This window comes from Mobula hypostoma, chromosome 4, assembly GCF_963921235.1.
Source record: "Mobula hypostoma chromosome 4, sMobHyp1.1, whole genome shotgun sequence".
Lineage (NCBI taxonomy): Eukaryota > Metazoa > Chordata > Chondrichthyes > Myliobatiformes > Myliobatidae > Mobula > Mobula hypostoma.
This window is the reverse complement of record NC_086100.1, coordinates 10,734,173-10,756,823: the sequence shown is the minus strand read 5'-3', so window position 1 is coordinate 10,756,823 and position 22,651 is coordinate 10,734,173. Positions and strand designations below refer to the sequence as shown.

The following is a 22,651-nucleotide window of genomic DNA, read 5'->3' as shown; positions in this document are numbered from 1 at the left end:
TGTTTATTTCCTACCACAGATCCTCCAGCATTTTGTGCATGTTGCTCAAGATTTCCAGCATCTGCAGAGACTCTTGTGGTTAAGATTAATTGATATATAACCATATAACAATTACAGCACGGAAACAGGCCATCTCGGCCCTTCTAGTCCATGCTGAACTCCTACTCTCACCTAGTCCCACTGACCTGCACTCGGTCCCTCCATTCCTTTCCTGTCCATATATCTATCCAAATTAACTTTAAACGACAACATCGAACCTGCCTCAACCACTTCTGCTGGAAGCTCGTTCCACACAGCCACCACTCTGAGTAAAGAAGTTCCCCCTCATGTTACCCCTAAACTTCTGCCCTTTAACTGTGCATTATGCACAGTAATACAGAACTCACTGAACTGTACAAGGTTGTGCACCAGGGTTATTTTGCACCCTTACTAAAATCGAAAATAATGCATTTATGTGGATGCATTTGTCGTAAAAGAACAAAGTATGTTAAGCTGCATAACTTGCCCCCCCAGGCTGAAAGACTTCCTAATACCATACTACTACCCAGTAAACATTAATTACAACAGCGCAAGAATTAAGTATATTTAACTACATGTCGTATATGCACTTTATGTCACCTTGCAAATCCACGGAATATTTTAATCTGTTAATATTATCTTATGTGCTTTATGTGATATATGTGCTTTGTTTTGCACCTTGGCCACAGAGAAACAATGTTTCATTTAACTATATACATGTGTATAGTTGAAGGACAATAAAGTTGAACTTGTGACTGTAGTCTGCGGCAACGGAGAGACACTGAAGCTGGTGATACGGAGGACTTTATTCATCATAGCAAGCAGGCATTCACCTGGAGATCTTCTTGGTAGAGCCTCCCAAACTTCACGTACATTACATTTTTATACCCGTAAGATTAAAGGTGATTCAGTACAATTTCAATAGTTAAATTGTTTACTTCAGTATCAACGGAAAAAGAATGCTGGAGGAACTCAGCAGGTCAGGGAGCATCTCTGGAAAGGAATAAACAGTTGGCATTTCAGGCCGCAGCCCTTTATCAGGACTGATAAGTAAGGGCGAAGCGGGAATAAGAAGGCGGGGCTCCCTGACTTGAGCTAAAAGATAAAGACCCCAGCTGTTTCCTTTTTCATGCATTGTTTTGCCAGTTGATGCAAGCTCAATGTAGCTTGAATTTCAGTAAAATTTCAGCTACATGCATTAGAGTGAAGGTGTATAAGGTCTAGGAGTATTTTGACCTGTTATTCACTGGAACACATTGTGGGAGTTAATGTAGACATGTTGACCTTTACAGTAATCTTAGTGAAAGACTGCATGCTAAGACACCTTTCACCTGAGTGGAACAAAACAGTGGAAAGCAATATGAGGTTTGATCTTGTCTGATGGAAAAAGACTAACACATACAATGGGGGTTTTGTCTGCTTTAATAACTGCCATTTTTAAACACAAGAGGTTCTGCAGATGCTGGAAATCCAGAGTAACCCACACAAAATTCAATTGGTTTTGAGGGCCTAGATGAGGTTCGTGAGAATGATTCCCAGGAATAAAAAGGTTAACATATGAGAAACGTTTGGTTGCTTTGCTTTTAGGTAGTTGCACGGTGGGTTTTTTTTTGGAGTTTTTTTTTTCTTTTTTTCTATTGATATATATATAAAATTTAGTATACTATTATGTTATCTTGGTTTTTTATGTTTAAATTACATTGTAGTATTTTTTTTGGTATTGATACCTTCTGTAATTTTATTATATTTTAACATTGTATTAATGTTTATATGGCTTACCTTTTGGTATACTTATTCAATAAAAAGATTTAAAAAGAAAGAGAAACGTTTGGTGACTGGCCCTTTTCTCAATGGACTTTAGCAAAATAAGGGAGGATCTTAAAAAAGGCGAGAGCGGATATCAGATCACTGGAAAATGATGCTGGAGAGGTAGTAATGGGGGACAAAGAAATGGCAGACAAATAAGTATTTTGCATCAGTCTTCGCTGTGGAAGACACTAGCAGTATGGTGAAAGCTCCAGGTGTCAGGGGTCATGAGGTGTGTGAAGTTACCATTACTAGAGAGAAGGTTCTTTAGAAACTGAAAGGTCTGAAGGTAGATAAGTCACCTGGACCAGATAGTGTATACCTCAGAGTTCTGAAAGCGGTAGCTAAAGAGATTGTGGAGGCATTAGTAATGATCTTTCAAGAATCACTAGATTCTGCATTGGTAGCTGAAGACTGGAAAATTGTAAATGTCACTCCACTCTTCAAGAAAGGTGAGCAGCAGAAAGAAAGGAAACTAAAGGCCAGCTAGTCTGACCTCAGTGGTTGAGAAGATGTTGGAGTTGATTATTAAGGATGAGGTCTCAGGGTACTTAGAGGCACTTGATAAAAAGAAAAGGCCGTAGTCAGCGTGGCTTCCTTAAGGGAAAGTCTTGCCTGACAATCAGTTGGAATTCTTTGAAGAAATAATAAGCAGGACAGACAAATGAAAATCGGTTGATATTGTGTACTTGGATTTTCAGAAGGCCTCTGACAAGTTGCGACACATGAGGCTGTTTAACAAGCTATGAGCCCATGGTATAACAGAAGAGATCCTAGCATGCATAAAGCAGCGGCTATTTGGCAGGAGGCAAAGAGTGGGAATAAAGGGAGGCTTTTCTAGTGGGCTGCCAGTGTCTAGTGGTGTTCCACAGGAGTCTGTGTTGGGACTGAATCTTTTTACGTTATATGTCAATGATTTGGATGATGTAATTGAAAGTTTGGTTGTAAAGTTTGCAGAAAATATGAACGTAAGTGAAGCAGCACTTTGAGGATGTAGAGAGGCAACAGAAGAACTTAGATTAGGAGAATGGGCAAAGAAATGACAAATGAAATACAATGTCAGGAAGCGTAGGGTCATGCACTTTGGTAGAAGAACTGAAAGGGTTGACTATTTCTTCTAAAGAAAACTGAGGCACAAAGGGACTTAGCAGTCCTTGTGCAGGATTCCCTAAAGTTAATTTGCATGTTGAGTCTGTGGTGAGGAAAGCAAAAGCAATATTAGCATTCATTTCAAGAAAGGCTAGAATATATAAGCAACGATGTAATGTTGAGACTTTAAATAAAGCACTGGTGAGGTCTTACTTGGAGTATTGTGAGCAGTTTTGGGTTCTTTATCTTAGAAAGGATGTGCTGAAACAGGAGAAGGTTAAAAGGAGGCTCATGTAAATGCTTCCAGGAGTGAATGGTTTGTCATTTTAGAATGGAGATATGGAGGTATTTGTTTAGCCAGAGAGTGGTGAATCTGTGGAATTCTTTGCTAGAATTAGCTGTGGAGGCTATCTTTATGTACATTTAAAGCAAATGTTGATAGATTCTTGATTGATCAGGACATGAAGGGATATGGGGAGAAGGCAGGAGATTGGGACTGACAGGAACATTGGATCAGCCATGATGAAATGGCAGAGCAGACTCAATGGGCCAAATAGCCCAATTCTGCTCTTATATTTTAGGGTCTTATGGTCTATGTCATTGAAACCTATCAAATATTGAAAGGCTTAGATAGAGTGGATGGGGAGAGAATGTATTCCTCTGCTGGGGAGTCTAGGACCAGAGGGTGCAGCTTCAGAATAGCAGGACATCCATTTGGAACAGAGATGGGGAGGAATTTCTTTAGCTAGAGGGTGGTGAATCTATGGAATTTATTGCCACGGATGTGTGGCCAAGTCATTGGTATATTCAAAGCGGAGGTTGATAGGTTCTTGATTAGTCAGGGTGTCAAAGGTTACGGGGAGAAGGCAAAAGAATGGATCTGAGAGGTATAATAAACCAGCCATGATGAAATGGTGGAGCAGAACTAATTGGCTGAATGGCACAATTCTGCTCCTACCTTATATGCTTTTATGATATAATTTCTAAAATGCTAGAGGAACTCAGCAGGTCAGGCAACATCTATGGAGAGGAATAAACAGCTAACATTTTGAGCTGAGACCCTTATCAGGACTGTTTGACTGATGTGCACAGCTGGACTGATTTAAAGATTTACAGTAAACGGTTCAAAGCAAATGTAAATAAGCCAATGCCAGAAATACTCAGCAGGCCTAACAGTATCATTGGACAGAGCAAAGGAATTCCGGTTGTTTCAGGTCAATGACCCTTTAGTAAAGCTGAGAATGTCAGCTGCAGCTATGCAACTGCATCTGACGGCTACAAGCTTCAGCAGGTCAATTGAGATGACGAGTTGAAAATTATTTTCTCCAACTGGTATATGTAAGTGTTTGTTTCTCCTCCTAACACCTCGATCTTCTATTCCCTTTGTCCCTGAAGCACTTGTAAAAGCATCTCTGTTATTCACCTCATCCACTCATCACCGCAAAGTGCAGTGTCTTCACTCGTCACATTGTCTTCACTCTGGGTAAATCTTTGCTTAAATTTCTAACTGGGTTAATGCTGGATCATAAAACAAGTCACAGGGGCTGAATTTTGCCATTCAGTTCTTTGAACCTGCTCCACCATTTCATCATGGCTGAGTTATTATCCCTCTCACCTCCATTCTCCTGCCTTTTCCCCATAACCTTTGACACACTGACTAATCACGAACCTATCAACCTCCGCTTTAAATATACTCAATGACTTAGTTAAAGAAGACCATGGCAATAAATTCCAGGTACTCCACCCTCTTGCTAAAGAGATTCCTCCTCACCCCTGTTCCAAATGGATGTCCCTCTACTCTGAACCTGCATCTTCTGGTCCTAGACTCCCCAACTATAGGAAACACTCTCTCCACATCTACTCTATGTAGGCCTTCTAATATTTGATAGGTTTCAATGAATTCCCTCCTTTCTTCTAAACTCCATCAAGTACACCATTAACAGCAAGTTCTGAACACCGTAAGTGGAAATATCTTCCGTGTGCCACCGTCAAATCCATCATTTTAACATCAAAGTTCATCATGCAACCCAGTGGTCACTTTATTACGTACCTCCTGTACCTAATCAAGTGGTTACTGCGTGTCTGTTCCTGGTATCCTGCTTGCTGTGTGTTCAGAGATGCTTTTCTGCATATCACTGTTATAATGCATGGTTATTTGAGTTACAGTTGCCCTCCTGTCAGCTTGATGATTTTCCTCTGACCTTTCTCATTAACAAGGCATTTTAGCCCAGAGAATTGCTGCTGAATGATGTCTTATGTTTTTGCAGCATTCACTGTAAACTTGAAAGACTGCTGTATGGGAAAATCCTAGGAGCTCAGCAGTTTATGATACAAATCACCCCATCTGGCACCAACAATCATTCCATGGTCAAAGTCACATTTCTTCCCCATTCTGATGCTCAGTCTGGATAATAATGGAATCTCTTGACCATGCCTGCACGCTTTTATGCACTAAGTTGTTGCCACCTGATCTGATTAGATATCTGCATTCACAAGCAGGTGTACAAGTGTCTCCCTCTGCAACTGGATCCCTGACTTCCTCAACGGGAGTCTACAATCTGTGCGGAATGTAAATAACATCTCCCCCCACAATGACAATCAACATTAGCACACCTCAGAGTCGCATGCTTAGACCACTGCTCTACTCTCTCTACACCCACAAATGTGCGGCTAGCACAGCTCAAACATTCATCTATAACTTCTCTGATGACCCAACTTTTGTTGGCAGAATTTCATATGGGGATGAGGAAGCATACAGGAAGTAGAACAACTGGTCGAGTAATGTTGCAACAGCAGCCTTGCACTGAATGTCAGTAAAACCAAGGAATTGATTGTGGACTTCAGGAAGGCAAAGTTGAGGGAACCCACACCAGTCCTCGTTAGGGGATCATGTGGAAAGAGTGAGTAGTGACTGAGGATCTATCCTGGGTCCAACATATTGATGCAATTACAAAAAAGGCACAACAATGGCTCTATTTCATTCAGAGTTTGAGGAGAATTCGTACGGTATGTCACCAAAGACTCTTGCAAATTTCTACAGACTTACTGTGGAGAGCATGTTAACTGGTTGCATCACCATCTGTTATGGAGGGTCCACAGCACAGGATCAGAAAAAGCTGCATAAATTACAACTGTCAGTCAGCTCCATCTTGGGCACTAGCTCCTCCAGCATCAAGGACACCTCTAAAAGGCAGCATCCATCATTAAGGACCCCGCCCCCCCCTCTTCTCATTGCTACATTTAAGGAGCAGATACAGGAATCTGAAAATGCACACTCAGCATTTCAGGAACAACCTCTTCCTCTCTGCCATCAAATTTCTGAATGGACGATGAACCCATGAACATTACCTCAGTATTTTTTTTCTGTCTTTTTGCACTACTTTTTTTTCAATATGTACTTATTGTGTTTGATGACTCAAAGGTTGGGGGTGTTGTGGATAGTGTGGAGGGCTGTCAGAGGTTACAGCGGGGCACTGATAGGATGCAAAACTGGGCTGAGAAGTGGCAGATGGAGTTCAACTCAGATAAGTGTGAAGTGGTTCATTTTGGCAGGTCAAATATGATGGCAGAATATAGTATTAATGGTAAGACTCTTGGCAGTGTGGAGGATCAGAGGGATCTTGGGGACACTCAAAGCAACTGCGCAGGTTGCCTCTGTGGTTAAGAAGGCGTACGGTGTATTGGCCTTCATCAATCGTGGAATTGAATTTAGGAGCCGAGAGGTAATGTTGCAGCTATATAGGACCCTGGTCAGACCCCACTTGGAGTACTGTGCTCATTTCTGGTCGCCTCACTACAGGAAGGATGTGGAAGCCATAGAAAGGGTGCAGAGGAGATTTACAAGGATGTTGCCAGGATCGGGGAGCATGCCTTATGAAAATAGGTTGAGTGAACTCGGCCTTTTCTCCTTGGAGTGACGGAGGATGAGAGGTGACCTGATAGAGGTATATAAGGTGATGAGAGGCATTGATCGTGTGGATAGTCAGAGGCTTTTTCCCAGGGCTGAAACAGCTGCCACAAGAGGGCACAGGTTTAAGGTGTTTGGGAGTAGGTACAGAGGAGATGTCAGGGTTAAGTTTTTTTTACGCAGGGAGTGGTGAGCGCATGGAATGGGCTGCTGGCAACGGTGGTGGAGGCGGATACGATAGGGTCTTTTCAAAGACTTTTGGATAGGTACATGGAGCTTAGTAAAATAGAGGGCTATGGGTAACCCTGGTAATTTCTAAAGGTAGGGACATGTTTGGCACAACTTTGTGGGCTGAAGGGCCTGTATTGTGCTGTAGGTTTTCTATGTTTCTATTATAGCTTTTATTATGTATTAAAATGCACTGCTGCAAAACAAATTTCACGACTTATGCCAGTGATATTAAACCTGATTCTGATAACAGAGTGCCCACTGAGTGTAGATCAGCCATGATTCGACAGAATGGTGGAGAAGGCTTGCGGAGGGATAAAAGATGTGCCTCTGTTTCTTACATTTTGATCATGACAGGCAAACGGCTAGGTTCTCAAAACTACATACAGTCCACTTCAATACTTTATTTCAAACAGCACTGATGAGCTGCCACTTGGCTGCAGTTCAGTCTTAAATCAATAAACAGTCAAAACGAAGGACTAACACAGAGGTTTGCCCACAAAAATAATACTGGATTAATGGTCCAGAGCTCTCTTCCTGCACCTCCGTTCAAACTGCTTCTGCCAAAAATCACAATACTTATTAGAATTGGGCAAGTCCCATGAGAACTTTTGAAAACTTCTTTTTCCTCCAAAGTTCAGAGTAAATTTATTATCAAAGTACCATGGGCATTCAACAGTAAATACAAAGAAACACTACAGAATTAATGAAGAACAGCACACAACAAATAGCCAATGTGCAAGATACACCAAAACGTGCAATTACAAAAATAAATCAGAAACACAAAATAATACGGAATAAATATCAAAAACATGCCTTTGTAATTGAGTCCACAAGTTGTGGGAACAGTTCACCGTTGAAGTGAGTGAAGTTATCCCCTCTGGTTCAAGAGCCTGATGGTTGAAGGGTAATAACTGCTCCTGAACCTGATGGTGTGGGACCTAAGGCTTCCGTACCTCTTCCTGATGGCAGCAGTAAGAAGTGAGCATGACCTGGGTGGTGGGGATCTTTGATGATGGATGTTGCTTTCCTGCGACAGCACTTCTCCTTTGAAAAGCTGAATAGCATACACAAATCCAGTAATCTGCTATCTGCCTTTTGCCCGTTATTTCCAAGGAAAGATACGATTAACTTCGAGCAATACACAAAATGCTGGAGGAACTTAGCAGGTCAGGTAGCTTCTGTGCAGAGGAATAAAGAGTCGATGTTTCAGGCTGAGACCCTTCATCAGAACTGGAGAGGAAGGAACTGGAGAGGAAGGGAGCTGAAGCCAGAATAAGAAACTGGAAACCTTACCTGGTCTCACCTATTATCCCCTCCCCCACCTTATTCTGGCTTCTGCCCCCTTCCTTTCCAGCCCTGATGAAGCACCTCGACCCGAAACGTTGACTGTTTATTCTCCTCCACAGATGCTGCCTGACCTGCTGAGTTCCTCTAGCATTTTTTGCATTGCTCTGACTGTCTAGCAGTTGCAGAATCTCATGTTTTCCATTAGCTTAGGAAAGCAACAAGACAGTTATTACTTTTATTATCCTTGATTTTAAATCCTTCATTGGTCTCTTCCACTCATTTAGATTTAATAAACTCAGTCATCTCTGGTTTCACTTGTTGCATCACCATTCGTTTTGCCACAGCTTCAAGCCTGGGTTTTGAGCAATGGAATTTTTCAATCTCTCACTAGTTAAGAACATTGACTTTAAAAACAGTTTCTGAACCAAGCTTTCAATCAGCTGTCCTAAATGTCAAGAGGCTTGTGCCAAATTTTTGTTTGATTTTACATAAGTATCTTGTGATGCTTTGGGTGATAAGTAAATGCACAGTGATGTTGAATTATGAAAATCATGCTCCCTTCTGAGAGTTACATATGCCAGGATGTTCTTAGCACTGCTTGGAGCTACTCAAGGAGAAGAGAAATCATATCTGTCTGCTTTAAGGGAGCTCCATCTGTTTCAGCTTGCAGGGTGAATGACTCATCCACTCTTACATTAACCAGCATAGTGGATTCCAAATCAGCCAGCAATGAGTGTATTAAACAGGGGAATTGTTATTATGCATTTGGAAACAACAATGGATATGTCAGGTCAAACGTGACCAAAGTAAAATTTGGCATCAAAAGCATATAATTACAGATTAGGTGCTAGAACTTAACCTAGCGTTAAAGGAGTGCTGTATTTTTGGTGTGGTGATCTTCTGGATAAGCTTTTAAATCTTCTGCTTGTCAGAGGGAAGAAGGAGCATATATTGAATAATAGCAAAGGCTTTAGTTATGGGGATAGTCTGGGCTTGTTTTCTTTAGGGCGAAGGAGACTGAAGGGTGTCTAATGTATAAATATTGTAAGAAGCATAAACAATGTATGAAATTGTCAGAAGCACAAATAGAATAGACAGCAAGAATCTTTTTCTATGACAGTAAAAAAACAAGTGAGCACAGGTTTAAGGTGAGGGTAAGGTGTTTCGACAGAATTTTTTTAAAATCAGAGAGTGGTTAATATCCGGAACTCATTGTCAGAAGAGGTGATCACTGTGTTACAGAAGCATTTAAGCTGCATTTAAATAGGCAAAGATTAGAAGGATATGGAGCTAAAGTGGACAGTTGGGATTAGTGTAGATGGACAAAAAGATCAGCATGGACAAGGTAGGCAGAAAGCCTGTTTCTATGACTATAAAACACATCTGCAATGAAACGAATATAGCACAGTACAGTAACGCTACTACCGTGCCAGCAGCAGCCAGTTCAATTCCCACTGCTACCTGCAAGGAGTTTGTACGTTCTCTAAGTCAGTGGTCCCCAACCTCCGGGCCGCGGAGCATGCAGGGGTGCAGCGGTAGCCGGAGCACAGCCAGCACATCTTTAAGCAAGAAGACGAAGTAAACAAGCAAATTAATTAGGTGCCGCCCGGCACGTAAATTTCGGCCCAGATCAGAGGCGATTGTCGATTTCACTTGCTCTACGTGATGTTCACTCCTCTTTCCAGGGCACTGGGGCTTCTAGCTGTTCCACTGTTTGGTCAATTTAAACGCCAGCCAGACAGGCTGAAAAGACAGGGCTGTCAGGATCGAGGTGACATGTTGAACCTACACAAACTTCTAATAAAGTATAGGCGTTGCCGTGCTTTCTTTGTAATGACAGTTACGTGCTGGTCCCAGGACAGATCCTCTGACACTTTTCAGAGAGAGAAACATCGATCCTTAATGCCAAAGAATTTAAAGTTATTGACTCTCTCCACTTCAGTTCCTCGAATGAAGACTGGCTTCTGGGCGGCACCTAATTAATTAGCTTGTTTATTTCGGCTTTTTTCTTAAAGATGTGCTGGGTGCGCTCCGGCCACCACTGCACCCCTGCATGCTTCACGGCCCGGAGGTTGGGGACCACTGCTCTAAGTGACCATGTGGGGTTCCTCCTCGTGCCCTGGCTTCCTTCCACATTCAAAGCATGTATGGGTGAATGAATTAACTGATCATGGGGTGAAAGTGGGCAGCGCGGGCTCGTTGGGCCTGTTACTGTGCTGTGTCTCTAAACGAAATAAATAACACCTGCAAACATTCTGCACTGACATACACTGGGACTAATCTGAAAAAATCTTCCTTGTTAATCAAATTTTAAATATTTACCTTGACCTTCTAAGCTCAGCCACATTACAGCAAACACCTATTCATTCTCTGGACAGTAAGATGTAGGAGCAGAATTAGGCCATTCATCACATGTCGGCTCCACTATGCTATCATGGCTGATTTATTATCCCCGTCAACCCCAGCCAGTACAAAAAACAACACTTTTTTTCACCTTTTTTCAGTGCTACCACACTGTGCCAACACCACGCCAAATCTTGCTTAAACTTCCCGCATATTAAATTGACTTCCCGCTCGGACTTGCGAGGGCTCCGCTGAGAAGCAGAATGTGCAGCTGGAACTCATTCTAATGCCGTCTCATAGAACAGTACAGGCCTCTCGGCTCACGATGTTATGACAACCTTTTAACCTACTCCAAGATCAATCTAACCCTTCCCTCTCTGTCTCTAATGCATTTGCTTCAACCACCACCTCTGGTTCCATGTACCCACCACTCCCCGGGGGAGGGGGAAGAAATTTGTTTTTAACTAGAAAGGAGAAATCGATATTCATGCCTTCCAACAGATACTGTCTTGACTTGCTGAGTTCCTCCAGCATTTTGCATGTGTTACTCTGGATTGCAGCATCTGCAGAATCTTGTGTTTGTGATCATATTCAGCAAGTTTCCTTTGTCAGTAATTTGGTTTATGTATCGCTTGTATACGCTGTTACAATTCCCTATATAATGGGTATTCATGTACGGTTGAATGACAATTAAACTTCAACTATACATTTGGTTCATATCTCCTGTAGCAAGAGTGTCAACTGTAAATCGGATCACACCTCTTCAACCATCTTTTTAGCCACGCATTTATCTGTGAACGTTCTGTTTCTTCATCTCTCTAACTCCTTAAAATCTGCCTGCAGCTCATCCCTTTCTAACTATATCCGTAAGACATGGTCTTCTTGGACTTCTTAAATCAGAGTATTGAGTACAGAAGTCGGGATATTATGTTTAAGTTTTTTAAGACACAGGGAGGCCAAATTTGGGGCAACCTAATTCTGCTCACCAACCTACAGGGAAGATATCAATAAGACTGAAAGAGTACAGAGAAAATTTACAAGGATGTTGTCAGCACATGAGGGCCCAAGTTATAGATAAAGCTTGAATAAGTTAGGACTTTATTCCCGAGAGCGTAGGAGAATGATGGGCAATTTGAAAGAGGTATATAAAATTATGAGGGGTATAGACAAGGTCAATGCATGCAGGCTGTTTCACTGAGGTTGGGCGAGACCAGAACCAGAGGTTATGGGTTAAGGATGAAAAGTGAAATGTTTAAGGGGAACATAAAGGTGAACCTCTTCACGTAGAGGGTGGTGAGAGTGTGGAACGAGCTGCCAGTGGAGGTGGTGGACGTAGGGTCGTTTGCAACAATCAAGAGAAGTCTGGAAAAGTACTTGGAGGCTATGGTCTAGGACAGGGGTAGGCAACCTTAAGCACAAATGATTTTCTAGCATGCGTTATTCATTAATTTGAGGCAAAACATAACCAGATGTATTTAAATGGATAATTCCCACATTTCAAGTTTTTTATGGCATTTATCTGGCCCACCGTCTGCTCATTAATACGCGATCCAGCTCACAGAGGCAAAAACGTTGCTGACCCCTGGTGTAGGACTAGATAGAATAATAGCACAGCCTAGATGGGCTGAAGGGTCTATTTCAGTGCTGAACTGTTCTATGACTTTAATTAAGCCACTTGGCCCATCAGGTTTGCTTTGCCATTCCATTGTGGCTTATTTGAGGTCAAGGGGGGAGCATCCAGACAACTTGTGATCCAACCCAAACCTGAAACTGGTGGAAGAATTTGATACATCACAACAGCCGTGAAGGCAGAGCAAGGCTGTAGCAATGAAGTGTCCCTGGTCGTCTTGAACGCCATGCCACTGGACCCTGACCTCAATCTGTCAAGGATCATGTTGTGACTGACTGTGCATCAGCCTCCCCACATTAAAAAAGTCATGGCATTCTCCATTAAGGAAATAACCCCTCGGGAGAACATCACACTCCACTCATGTGATCGCACTACTACATGGCTGATTTATTATCCCTCTCAACTCCATTCTCTTGCCTTCGCCCCGTAACCTTTGACGCCCTTACTAATCAAGAACCCATCAAACTCCACTTTAAATACACCCAACACACATCAAAGTTGCTGGTGAACGCAGCAGGCCAGGCAGCATCTCTAGGAAGAGGTACAGTTGATGTTTCGGGCCGAGACCCTTCGTCAGGACTAACTGAAGGAAGAGCTAGTAAGAGATTTGAAAGTGGGAGGGGGAGGGGGAAATCCAAAATGATAGGAGAAGACAGGAGGGGGAGGGATGGAGCCAAGAGCTGGACAGGTGATTGGCAAAACGGATATCAGAGGATCATGGGACAGGAGGCCCAGGGAGAAAGGGGGAGGGGGGAAAAAAACCCAGAGGATGGGAAAGGGGTATAGTCAGAGGGACAGAGGGAGAAAAAGGAGAGAGAGAGAGAGAGAAAGAATGTGTGTATATAAATAAATAATGGATGGGGTACGAGGGGGAGGTGGGGCATTAGCGGAAGTCACTACTGCAAAGCCTCTTCCGGTGATGCCTATTCACTACTTTAAATACACCCAATGACTTGGCCTCCACAGTCGTCTGCAGCAATGAATTGCACAGATTCACCATCCTCTGGCTAAAGAAATATTATTAGTACCAATGTGGGGCATACGCTCTGGCTGCTCACACTTCCTTTTCGTATTTGTCCAGTGATATCCCTATACATGACTGTGGGGAGTGAACCTGTGTTCCGTAACTAGACTGCCTGTCAACTCCCCTAATTATAGAGTCCCAAATAACCACCTAAACTAGCTCCAACCTTGCAAACAGATCAGTGACATCAGTTGGTGCTCAAGGTGCAAAACCTTGGGCTCCAGGTGATGTCACTGATAAGGATGCATTCTGCATTTTTTTTATCAGCGCTGCACGTGCATTTTACAGGGCAGAGGTGCCCTATTAGTGATCAGCATACTGCTACGACCACAAGGGATTCTGCAGGTGCTGGAAATTTTGAGCAACACACAACTGCTGGAGGAACTTAGCAGTTCTGGCAGCATCTACAGAGGGGAATAAGCAGCAAACATTTCGGGCTGAGATCCTTCATCAGGACTGGAAAGGAAGGGGTCAGAAGTCAGAATAAGGTGGTGGCGGAGGGGAGAGGAAGAATTACAAGCTGGCAGGTGACACGTGGAAAAGGCTGAAGAAGCAGCAATCTGATAAGAGAGGAGAATGGACCTTGGGAGAAAGGGAAGGGAGGGGGGAAATCAGAGTGAGGTGATAGGCAAGTGAGGAGAAGAGGAAAAATAACAAGGGAACCAGAATGGGAAATGGGATAAGAGAAGAGGGACAGGGGGAAAATTACATGAGATTCGAGGCCACTGGAATGGAATATGAGGCATTGCTTCTCCAACTTGAGCGTGGCCTCAACGTGGCAGTAGAGGAGCCATGGACCAGCATGTCAGAATGGGAATGAGACTGGGAAATCAAATTGAAATGGGTGGCCATAGGGAAATTCCACCTTTTGTGGTGGACAGAGCGAAGGTGTTTAATGAAGCAGCAGCCCCCAATCCAAATCAGGCCTCACTAATATAGGTGAGGCCACATAAGGAACACTAGATGACCCCAACAGACTCACAGGTGAAGTGCCAGGTCTGTTTGAGGCCCTGAATAATGGTGAAGGAGGTGGTGTACGGGTAGATGTAGCACTTGTCCCGTTTGCATGGTTAAGTGCCAGGACGGAGATCAGTGGGGAGGGATGAGTAGACAAGAGACTCACAGAGAGAATATTTTACTAAATTACTTTATTTTACACATCTTGTTGAACTTTAATTCCCAAGGGCTACTTGAACCAAATGCCAGTTTAAATTCGCTGACTTGCTATCTTTCAGGATGAGAATGAGGCTACAAATTCCAAATTCACTGCACACCATAAAAAAAAAGAAACACGGGAATTTTAGAAGATACAAAAGAAAACTGCAGGACAGACATCATTTAATATTATGACATTTAGCTAAGTTTCAGGGCCAGTATTTCCTTAGTACAAGTCCACAGATTATATTTAACACTCCTGGAATATAGAACATTACAGTACAGTCCCTATGGCCACGATTATGTGCTGACCTTTTAACCTACTCTAAGATCAACCTAACACCTCCCTCCTACATAGCCCTCCATTCTCCTATCAACTACGGGTTTCATAAATGTCCCTAATGCATCCACATCTACCATCACCCCCTCAGTGGATTCTACGCACTCACTACTCTCTGCGTAAAGAAACTACCTCTGACATCTCCCCTACACTTTCCTTAAATCACCTTAAAATTACGTCCTCTTGCATTAGCCATTCCTGCCCTGGGAAAAAAGTTTCGTCTCTCTGGTCTATCTATGCTTCTTATTTTCTTACATCTCTAACACGCCACTCATCATCCTCATTCGCTCCAAAGAGAAAAGCCCGAGTTCACTCAAACTTTCCTCATAAAATATGCTCTCTAATCCTGGCAGCATCCTGGTAAATCTCCTCTGCACCCTCTCTACAGCTTCCACATCCTTCCTATAATGAGACAACTAAAACTGCTCACCATACTCCAAACTTGGCCTAACCAGGGCTTTGTAGAGCTGCAATATCACCTCATGGCTCTTCAACTCAATCCCCTGACTACGGAAGGCCAACACACCATGCACCTTCGTAAGCACCCTAATACACCGCATGGTGAAACATTATGGAACCAGGCACAATGTTAATGCTGTGACAATTGAGTGACTCCAGTCAATCACAGAGCTACTACTCTTAACAGATTCCACGACTTTAACCACAGCTTGATCCACCAAGAAAAAACAAAATGCTGGATCTGGTACATTAATCAGTAAACTATGATATTCAAGCTGTCAAACGTCAGCATAGGCACAAGCAGATAACAAAATCTAGTCAAGGTATTCTAGTGCAGCTACAGCACTGACGTTTATGATAAATGGAACATTGGCATACTATTTATTGTCAATAGAAAAGACAAATTGATCCAACTACTGTTCTAATGCCATTCACACTACCATGGAAAGGGGTGGGAAACAAAAACCTCTCTCTACTCTCCCTTTGGTAACTCAGAATTAAGAGGCTGCTGATTTGACAAGTTTCTTGTCACGTGTCCAAGCGCCGTGAAGTATAGAACAGTACAGCACAGTACAAGTACTTCAGCCCACGATGTTGCGCCGACTTTTTAATCTACGCCAAGGTCAATCTAACCATTAACTCCCACATAGGTCTCTGTTTTCCTTTCATCCATGTGCCTATCTAAATGTTTCTTAAATGTCCCTAATGTATCTGCCTCTACACCACCCTGGCAGAGTGTTCCATGCACCTACCAATCTGTGTAAAAACACAACAACTCTGATTCCCCCTTCCCTATAATTTCCTTCAATCACCTTTAAATTATGCCCCCTTGTATTAGCCATTTCCACCCTAGGAAAAAGTCTCTGGCTCTCCACTCAATCTCTGCCTCTTATCATCTTGTATAGATGACTCTTTCACTTCAAAGATAAAACATGCTTTCTAATCCAGGCAGCATCCTGATAGATTTCCTCTGCACCCTCTCTAAAGCTTCCACTTTCTTCCTATAATGAGGTGACCAGAATGCTCCAAGTGAAATCGAACCAGAATTTTATAGAACTGCAGCACTACGTGCCTCCTTAAATCACCGTATCAACTTACGTGGCAACTTTGAGGAGTCTACGGACCTGGACCCCAAGATCCTCCTGTTCCTCCACACTGCTAAGAATCTTGTCATTAACCATGTACTTCAAGTTTGTGACTTTCAAGTGACTTTTCATGTAACTTCAAGTTTGACCTCCCAAAGTGTACCACTTCACATTTTTCCACAACCTTTTTTTAAGATGAAGTGACCAGAACTGAACACAATATTCACAGGCACACCACTTGGTCTCAGACCACACACAGGCCAGAACTTGTAAAAAAATTTCTCTCAGCTGAGAGCCAAAGAAAACAGACGAACTCCTTGTCCAATTCCATCAGGATAAACCATTCATTGCCTGTTGCTCTATCATCTATGCACCTAACATGAGTTTCTTAAATGCTCCTAATGTACCTGCCTCTATCACCACTGTTGTTTCACAGACTCATCACTCGCTGGGTAAAAATCCTACCGCTGACATCTCCCCTATATTTTCCTCCAATCACCTTAAATTATGCCCCCTTTAATTCAGCTGATTTCGTCTTGGGAAAAAGTCTCTGCCTATCCACTCCATCTATGCACCTTATCTTATACATCTCTGTGCTGTGCTCCAAAGAGAAAAAACCCTAGCTTGCTCAACCTATTCTCAGAAGGCATGTCCTCTAGTTCGGGCAGCTTCCTGGTAAACCTCCTCTGCAACCTCTCTAAAGCTTCCACATCCTTCATATAATAAGGCAACCAGAACTGAATACAATACTCCAAGTAATCTGATCTTGTCTACCTAAGCAAGAATGTTCTTGCAAAAGCAGGTGTGCAACTAAGGTCCACCAGATTTATTCGTGGGATGAGGAAGTTCAGGGAAGATTAAAAACAATGTACCTTTACATTGTACCTTTCTTTCTCCCTAGGCCTCCTGTCCCATGATCCTCTCCCTTCTCCAGCCTTGTATCACTTTTGCCAATCAACTTTCCAGCTCTTAGTTCCATCCCTCCCCCTCCTGTCTTCTCCTATCATTTCGGATCTCCCCCTCCCCCTTTCAAATCTCTTACTAGCTCTTCCTTCAGTTAGTCCTGACGAAGGGTCTCGGCCCGAAGTGTCGACTGTGCTTCTTCCTATAGATGCTGCCTGGCCTGCTACGTTCCACTAGCATTTTGTGTGTGTTGCTTGAATTTCCAGCATCTGCAGATTTCGTGTTAATGTACCTTTACTCTTGTGTTTGGAAGATTGAGGTGTGAACTCATTGAAACACTCATTTCAAAGGGCTTGGGTGTTTACAAGAATGATGTTTCCTGACTGGGAGATGTAAAATCCAGACTCACTGTCTAAAAATAAAGGTTGGGCATTCAGGATTAAATTTTAAAATGTTCTTCAGTCAGTGGACAGTGTATCTCTGGAATTCTCTACTAAGATTGCTGAGGAGACTCAGTTGCCGAGAATATTATGAAACAGCATCTATCCATTATTTCATTCTAAGGCAATCAAAGGACACAGCATCATGCAGGAAACTGATGTAAAAAGTAGTGGATACAGCCCAGACAGGATAAAATCTGCAGAGGCTGGAAATCTGAGCGATACACACAAAATGCTGGAGAAACCCAGCAGGCCATGCAGCATCAGTTCATACATGGATACAGCTCAGATCGTCATGGGCAAAGCCACCCCCCACCATTGAGCACATCTACAAAGAGTGCTGCCACAAGAAGCCGCATTCATCAAGTTCCCCCACCATGCACGTTCTCCCTGCTCTCATCAGGAAAAAGGGATTTCCTACACCACCATGTTGTTACTTTTCAACCATCAGGCTCCTGAACTAGCATGGATAACTTCACTCACCATCATTGAACAGAACCTATGGACTCACTTTCAAGGACTCCACAACTCATCTTTTCTGTATTATTCACTGCAATAATTTATTTTTGTACTTGCACTGTGGTTGCTTATCGGTCCTTGGGTGTAGTTACTGATTTCTCAGTTCTACTGTGAATTGGAAGAAAGTGAATCTCAGGGTTGTATGTGGTGCCCATACACATACTTCGACAATAAATTTAATTTGAACTTTGAGATGAAGGATCTACGTGATCTGAATGGCACAACATACATGAGAAGCTGAACAGCAAATTCTGGCCTCTGTAATACTTTGCTGTTAATAAGAATGTTGTTCAGGAAGGAATACAGGCTTTTCCCACCTACAGGCACTGGACTTATGGAGCCCCTTAAAACTGAATCGAGAAGGAGCCTGGAACTTGGAAGATGTGGTGACAATTGTGGGCTGTCCCCCTGATAAAGTTTGAGGGAATGGGGGATTCTCAGATTCTTGTAAACAATGGATTCAGTACCGACTATGTCTGTGACTGCAGTGTGCTTGAATAATGTCTCACAGCTGCCTTCTTTGGAGCAAGATGATTAAAGTTCACCGAGATCCACATCAGATGTCTCTGGGCTTTTCACACCTTTTGATTTTGACAAAAAGCAGTACCTGATGGAAATTAGACAGAACATTCCTTTCTTAATTAAAGCACAAATGTGACGGATGTTCTTATCTTTGAAATTAAGTTGTGGCTCCAGCAAACCAGGTAGGACATTCCCTTTTTATTTAAGGTGGCTGGAGTGTCTAACAAACTGATTGTACTCTTGTATCAATAGTCCACTGACTTGACCGGAATAGTTATCAGACTGATTGTTCTGTGTATCAATAGTCCATCGACTTGGCTGGAATGATTATCAAACTGATTGTTCTTTTGTATCGGTGGCCTTATAACTTCTGACAATTCTGACATCGGGCAGTGAACTTGTAGAACCACCGGGGAGATGAGACAGGGTCTCTCCCTGATGTCGGGTCCAAGTTCGCTCGCCGGCTGAGCTCGAAGAAATAAACGGGTGAAAAGATAAGTAATGATCTTTTTGTGCTGTCGTTATTTGATCCAGCAAAGTTACGTTTACACCCCGCACATCCTTGGGTGCGTTGGTTGTTAATGCAAATGACATACTTCACACCAAGTATATGTGACAGAGAATCTGAAATCTGGAATTCGTTGTCAGAGGGCTACTTAGGCCACGTCACTGGGTATGCTTTATTTTTATTTAGAGATACAGGGTGGAGCAGGACCTTCCGGCCTAATAAGCCACATGGCCCAGCAACCCACCTATTTAACTCTCGACTGAGCACAGGACAACTTGCTGTACAATGACCAATTATGTTTGGACTGTGGGAGGGAAGGAAACTAGATTACTCGGAGGAAACTCATGGGGTTCACAGGGAGAACATACAAACTCCTTATAGACACCACCAGAATTGAACTCCCAAATCCGGAACGTTCTGAGGTGTAATAGCACTAACCGCTATGCAACTGTGGCACTCACGTTTTAAGGCAGAGGTTGATGAGTTCTTGCTTGGTCAGGGTGCTAAGGTTTATGCAGAGAAGGCAGGAGAATAGGGCTGAGAAAACAAATAGAAAGACAGACATAACTGAATGGTGGAGCAAACTCACTAGGCCAAATGGCCCAATTCTGCTCCTATGTCCGATGGTCTTATGGAATCCAAGTGACTGCAAAGCTCAGTGTTGGAGATGTCATCTTATGTCACTTTAGTACAGTGGCTGAGAGACCTGTTGCAGCAGTAATACAACAAAGATCTGCTGTGGAGGCTGAGAAAAAAATGTGGCTACGACCTCTAAACACAGCTCTTGGCTTGAGAACACAGTCACCGGTCACACACCTCGGGGCTGCCAGGGTCAGAAACCAGAACCTGCAAACACGTTGGATGCACTGGACAAGGACAGGTAGATGAGTGTCTCTGAACATTCCCAGCAGCAGACTCCTTACACGTCATTATCTCTTCTTCTGAGCTCCCTAAGTGGCCAATTATGCCTCTCGTAATGACATGGTGGGAGCTGGTGATTATGGAACCTCCCATTGTTTATATGCTGCATAAAACACTTCCTGTTAGTTCTAGTGCTCTCTGCAGATGTTAGAATAACACCGAGGCTACGTCCACACTAGACCGGATAAATCCGTAACCGAAGACTTTTCTCTTCGTTTTGACCCTCCGTCCGCACTGAAATGGCATTTTCCTCCCCTGAAAACGGAGCTTTTCTAAAACACTCTCAAGAGTGTTTAAATCTGAAAACGCCGGTTGGGCATTGCAGTGTGCACGGGGTAACCAGAGGTTTCAAAAAACCTGTCGTCCCTTTCATCGGTGAGGAGACCATGGCTGTAGGAAATGCTTCCAGGGTGACCCCTCTGTGGGAATGGGGAAGATGTTGGTGGGGCCACTCAGGGGTCTGTGTGTCCGTATGTGTAGCTATTGTAGTGGCTGTGAGGCTGGTATGTGGTGGTGAAAAGTACTGGGGGGGAAGTCATCATATTCCTCATCATTGCAAATCCCTCTGCAACAGAATAGTCAGTCTTTCAATGTTCATCGTCAGCCGGGTCATACTGTCCGTGAACTCCCTGTTGGTTGTCTCCATACACTCCAGTAAAATTATCCGGTCTAGTGGAGGCGTAGCCTAAGACACCAGCAGACACTTCTAACATTGCCTAGTCAGATCTCTCAATGTCTCCTTAAGATTCAAGATTGTTTAATGGCATTTCCAGTGCACAAGTGTAAAAGAGAATGAAATAATTGCTACTGCAGATCTGATGCAGCACAAAAATAAACACAAGATAAAGAAGATAATAACAAAAAACAGAATAAACAAGTACATAAGACAGCTTTTATACACAGATTGATCGTATGTCCATAAAGTGATGCTAGGCACAGGAGCTTTGGTACACAGGAAAACTCTGACAGGAAATTTTACCCCCCTCCCCTGCCCCCCCAATGCTAGCATGAATGGCCCCTTAAACTATGAGAAAAAGCACTTTGACTGTTCAATGATGTTCTAAGCTGAATCCCCTTAAACTCTAATATGTGAAGGCAAGAATGGAAAAAGGTGCTGTATTAAGTGGTGGCATTAAATGCACATCTGGTATCAGCTGCTCAGATCACAGACGATTTCCCAATGGGCATCGTTTCATCTGGAAAAGGTCACAAAGTCCACTCAGATTTTGTGTTTTAAGCTTCAAAGCAGGGGCTAATCAAACCAAAAATGCAGGACAAAAAAGCTAATTGCTGTCTGTAAGACTTTTGTTTCTCACATTTCACACTGCCAAATTCAACAAGGAAAATTGTGTTCAATGCATTAAATAAAAAGCTAATAATGGACAAGGTTGTAATCCACTTCTACAGGTCTTCACAAGCCATTTCCCTGCTGTTTTATCTCTCCGTGCCTATCCAGCCCCCAAACCCTCCTCTCATCCCTCAACCTATCCATTCTTCCATGCTCTAATCCGGCCACATTCTGCCCCCCTGTCCATTTCCAACCCATAGACTCCCTGTCCCGCTACTGCCTCCTCCTCTGTCACCCACCTCCCTCCGCGCTCCCGCTCCTCTGCCCCCTACCTCCATCCGCGCTCCCGCTCCTCTGCCCCCTACCTCCCTCCACAATCCCGTTCCTGTATCCTAACTCCCTCCGCGCCCCCGCTCCTCTGCCCCCTACCTCCCTCCGCGCTCCCGCTCCTCTGCCCCCTACCTCCCTCCACAATCCCGTTCCTGTATCCTACCTCCCTCCGCGCTCCCGTTCCTCAAACCTCTACTTCCCTCCGCGCTCCCGCTCCTCAAACCCCTATCTCTTCGTCCATCCCTTCACCCTCCACCTTCTCCACGTCCTCTTACCCCACCCCCGTCCCACTACTTTTCACCCCTCTCCATCCCGTCCTCCAGTCTACACTCTCCCGACTCCTTATTCCTCACTGTTTTCTCCCCCCACCTGCCCGACCCCTCTCCTCCCCCCAGAATCCGCCGCTGACCCTCACTCCGCTACCTGGCTCCGTTTCTTCTGCTTGCGTCGCTCCGCCATGTTTCCGACCCGAAGTGACGTGTAACGGGCGACCAAACATCGCGAGACTTCAGCGTTCCGCCGCCGCCTGCGCCACCACCTAAAGGCCGGGAGGTGACATTACATGCCGCTGCATCGATTCTAGCACTGGATGGGGAACAGCATGCTGTTTCATCGCCCCCTTGTGTCTCTGATGGGAAACGGCATGCAGCCGCATGGCCCCCTAGCGTTTGGAAAAGGGAATAGCATGCAGTTGCTCCATCTCTCACGAGTTCGAGCCTTGAATTTGGAAGCTTTAGCCACATCTGTCTTTCACGAACATGAATGGGGAGGGGTGGAAATGTGCTGTCATATCCCCAACAACAACAGCACAAACTGACGAATGAAACAAACTCCCCTGTCCTCTGC

The 22,651-nt window shown here is 43.7% G+C and overlaps 1 protein-coding gene across 2 annotated transcripts in view; it reads right to left on the bottom strand.

Moving 5' to 3' along the window:
• sec62 (SEC62 homolog, preprotein translocation factor) overlaps positions 1–22,329 on the bottom strand; it is a 49,316-nt gene extending 26,987 nt beyond the window's left edge. Inside the window, exons 1-2 of one of the 2 annotated variants that reach the window (XM_063045304.1) lie at positions 22,229–22,284; positions 19,728–19,803 (exon numbers count right to left, since the gene is read on the bottom strand). Coding sequence is in view for 1 of the 2 variants with exons in the window: in XM_063045303.1 (XP_062901373.1) it covers positions 22,229–22,264 (36 nt within the window). In the remaining variant the exon portion in view is untranslated. Of the gene's footprint in view, positions 1–19,727; positions 19,804–22,228 lie in introns of both variants that reach the window. The other variant, XM_063045303.1, reaches the window with a different exon arrangement.
• Between the last annotated feature and the right edge of the window lie 322 nt (positions 22,330–22,651).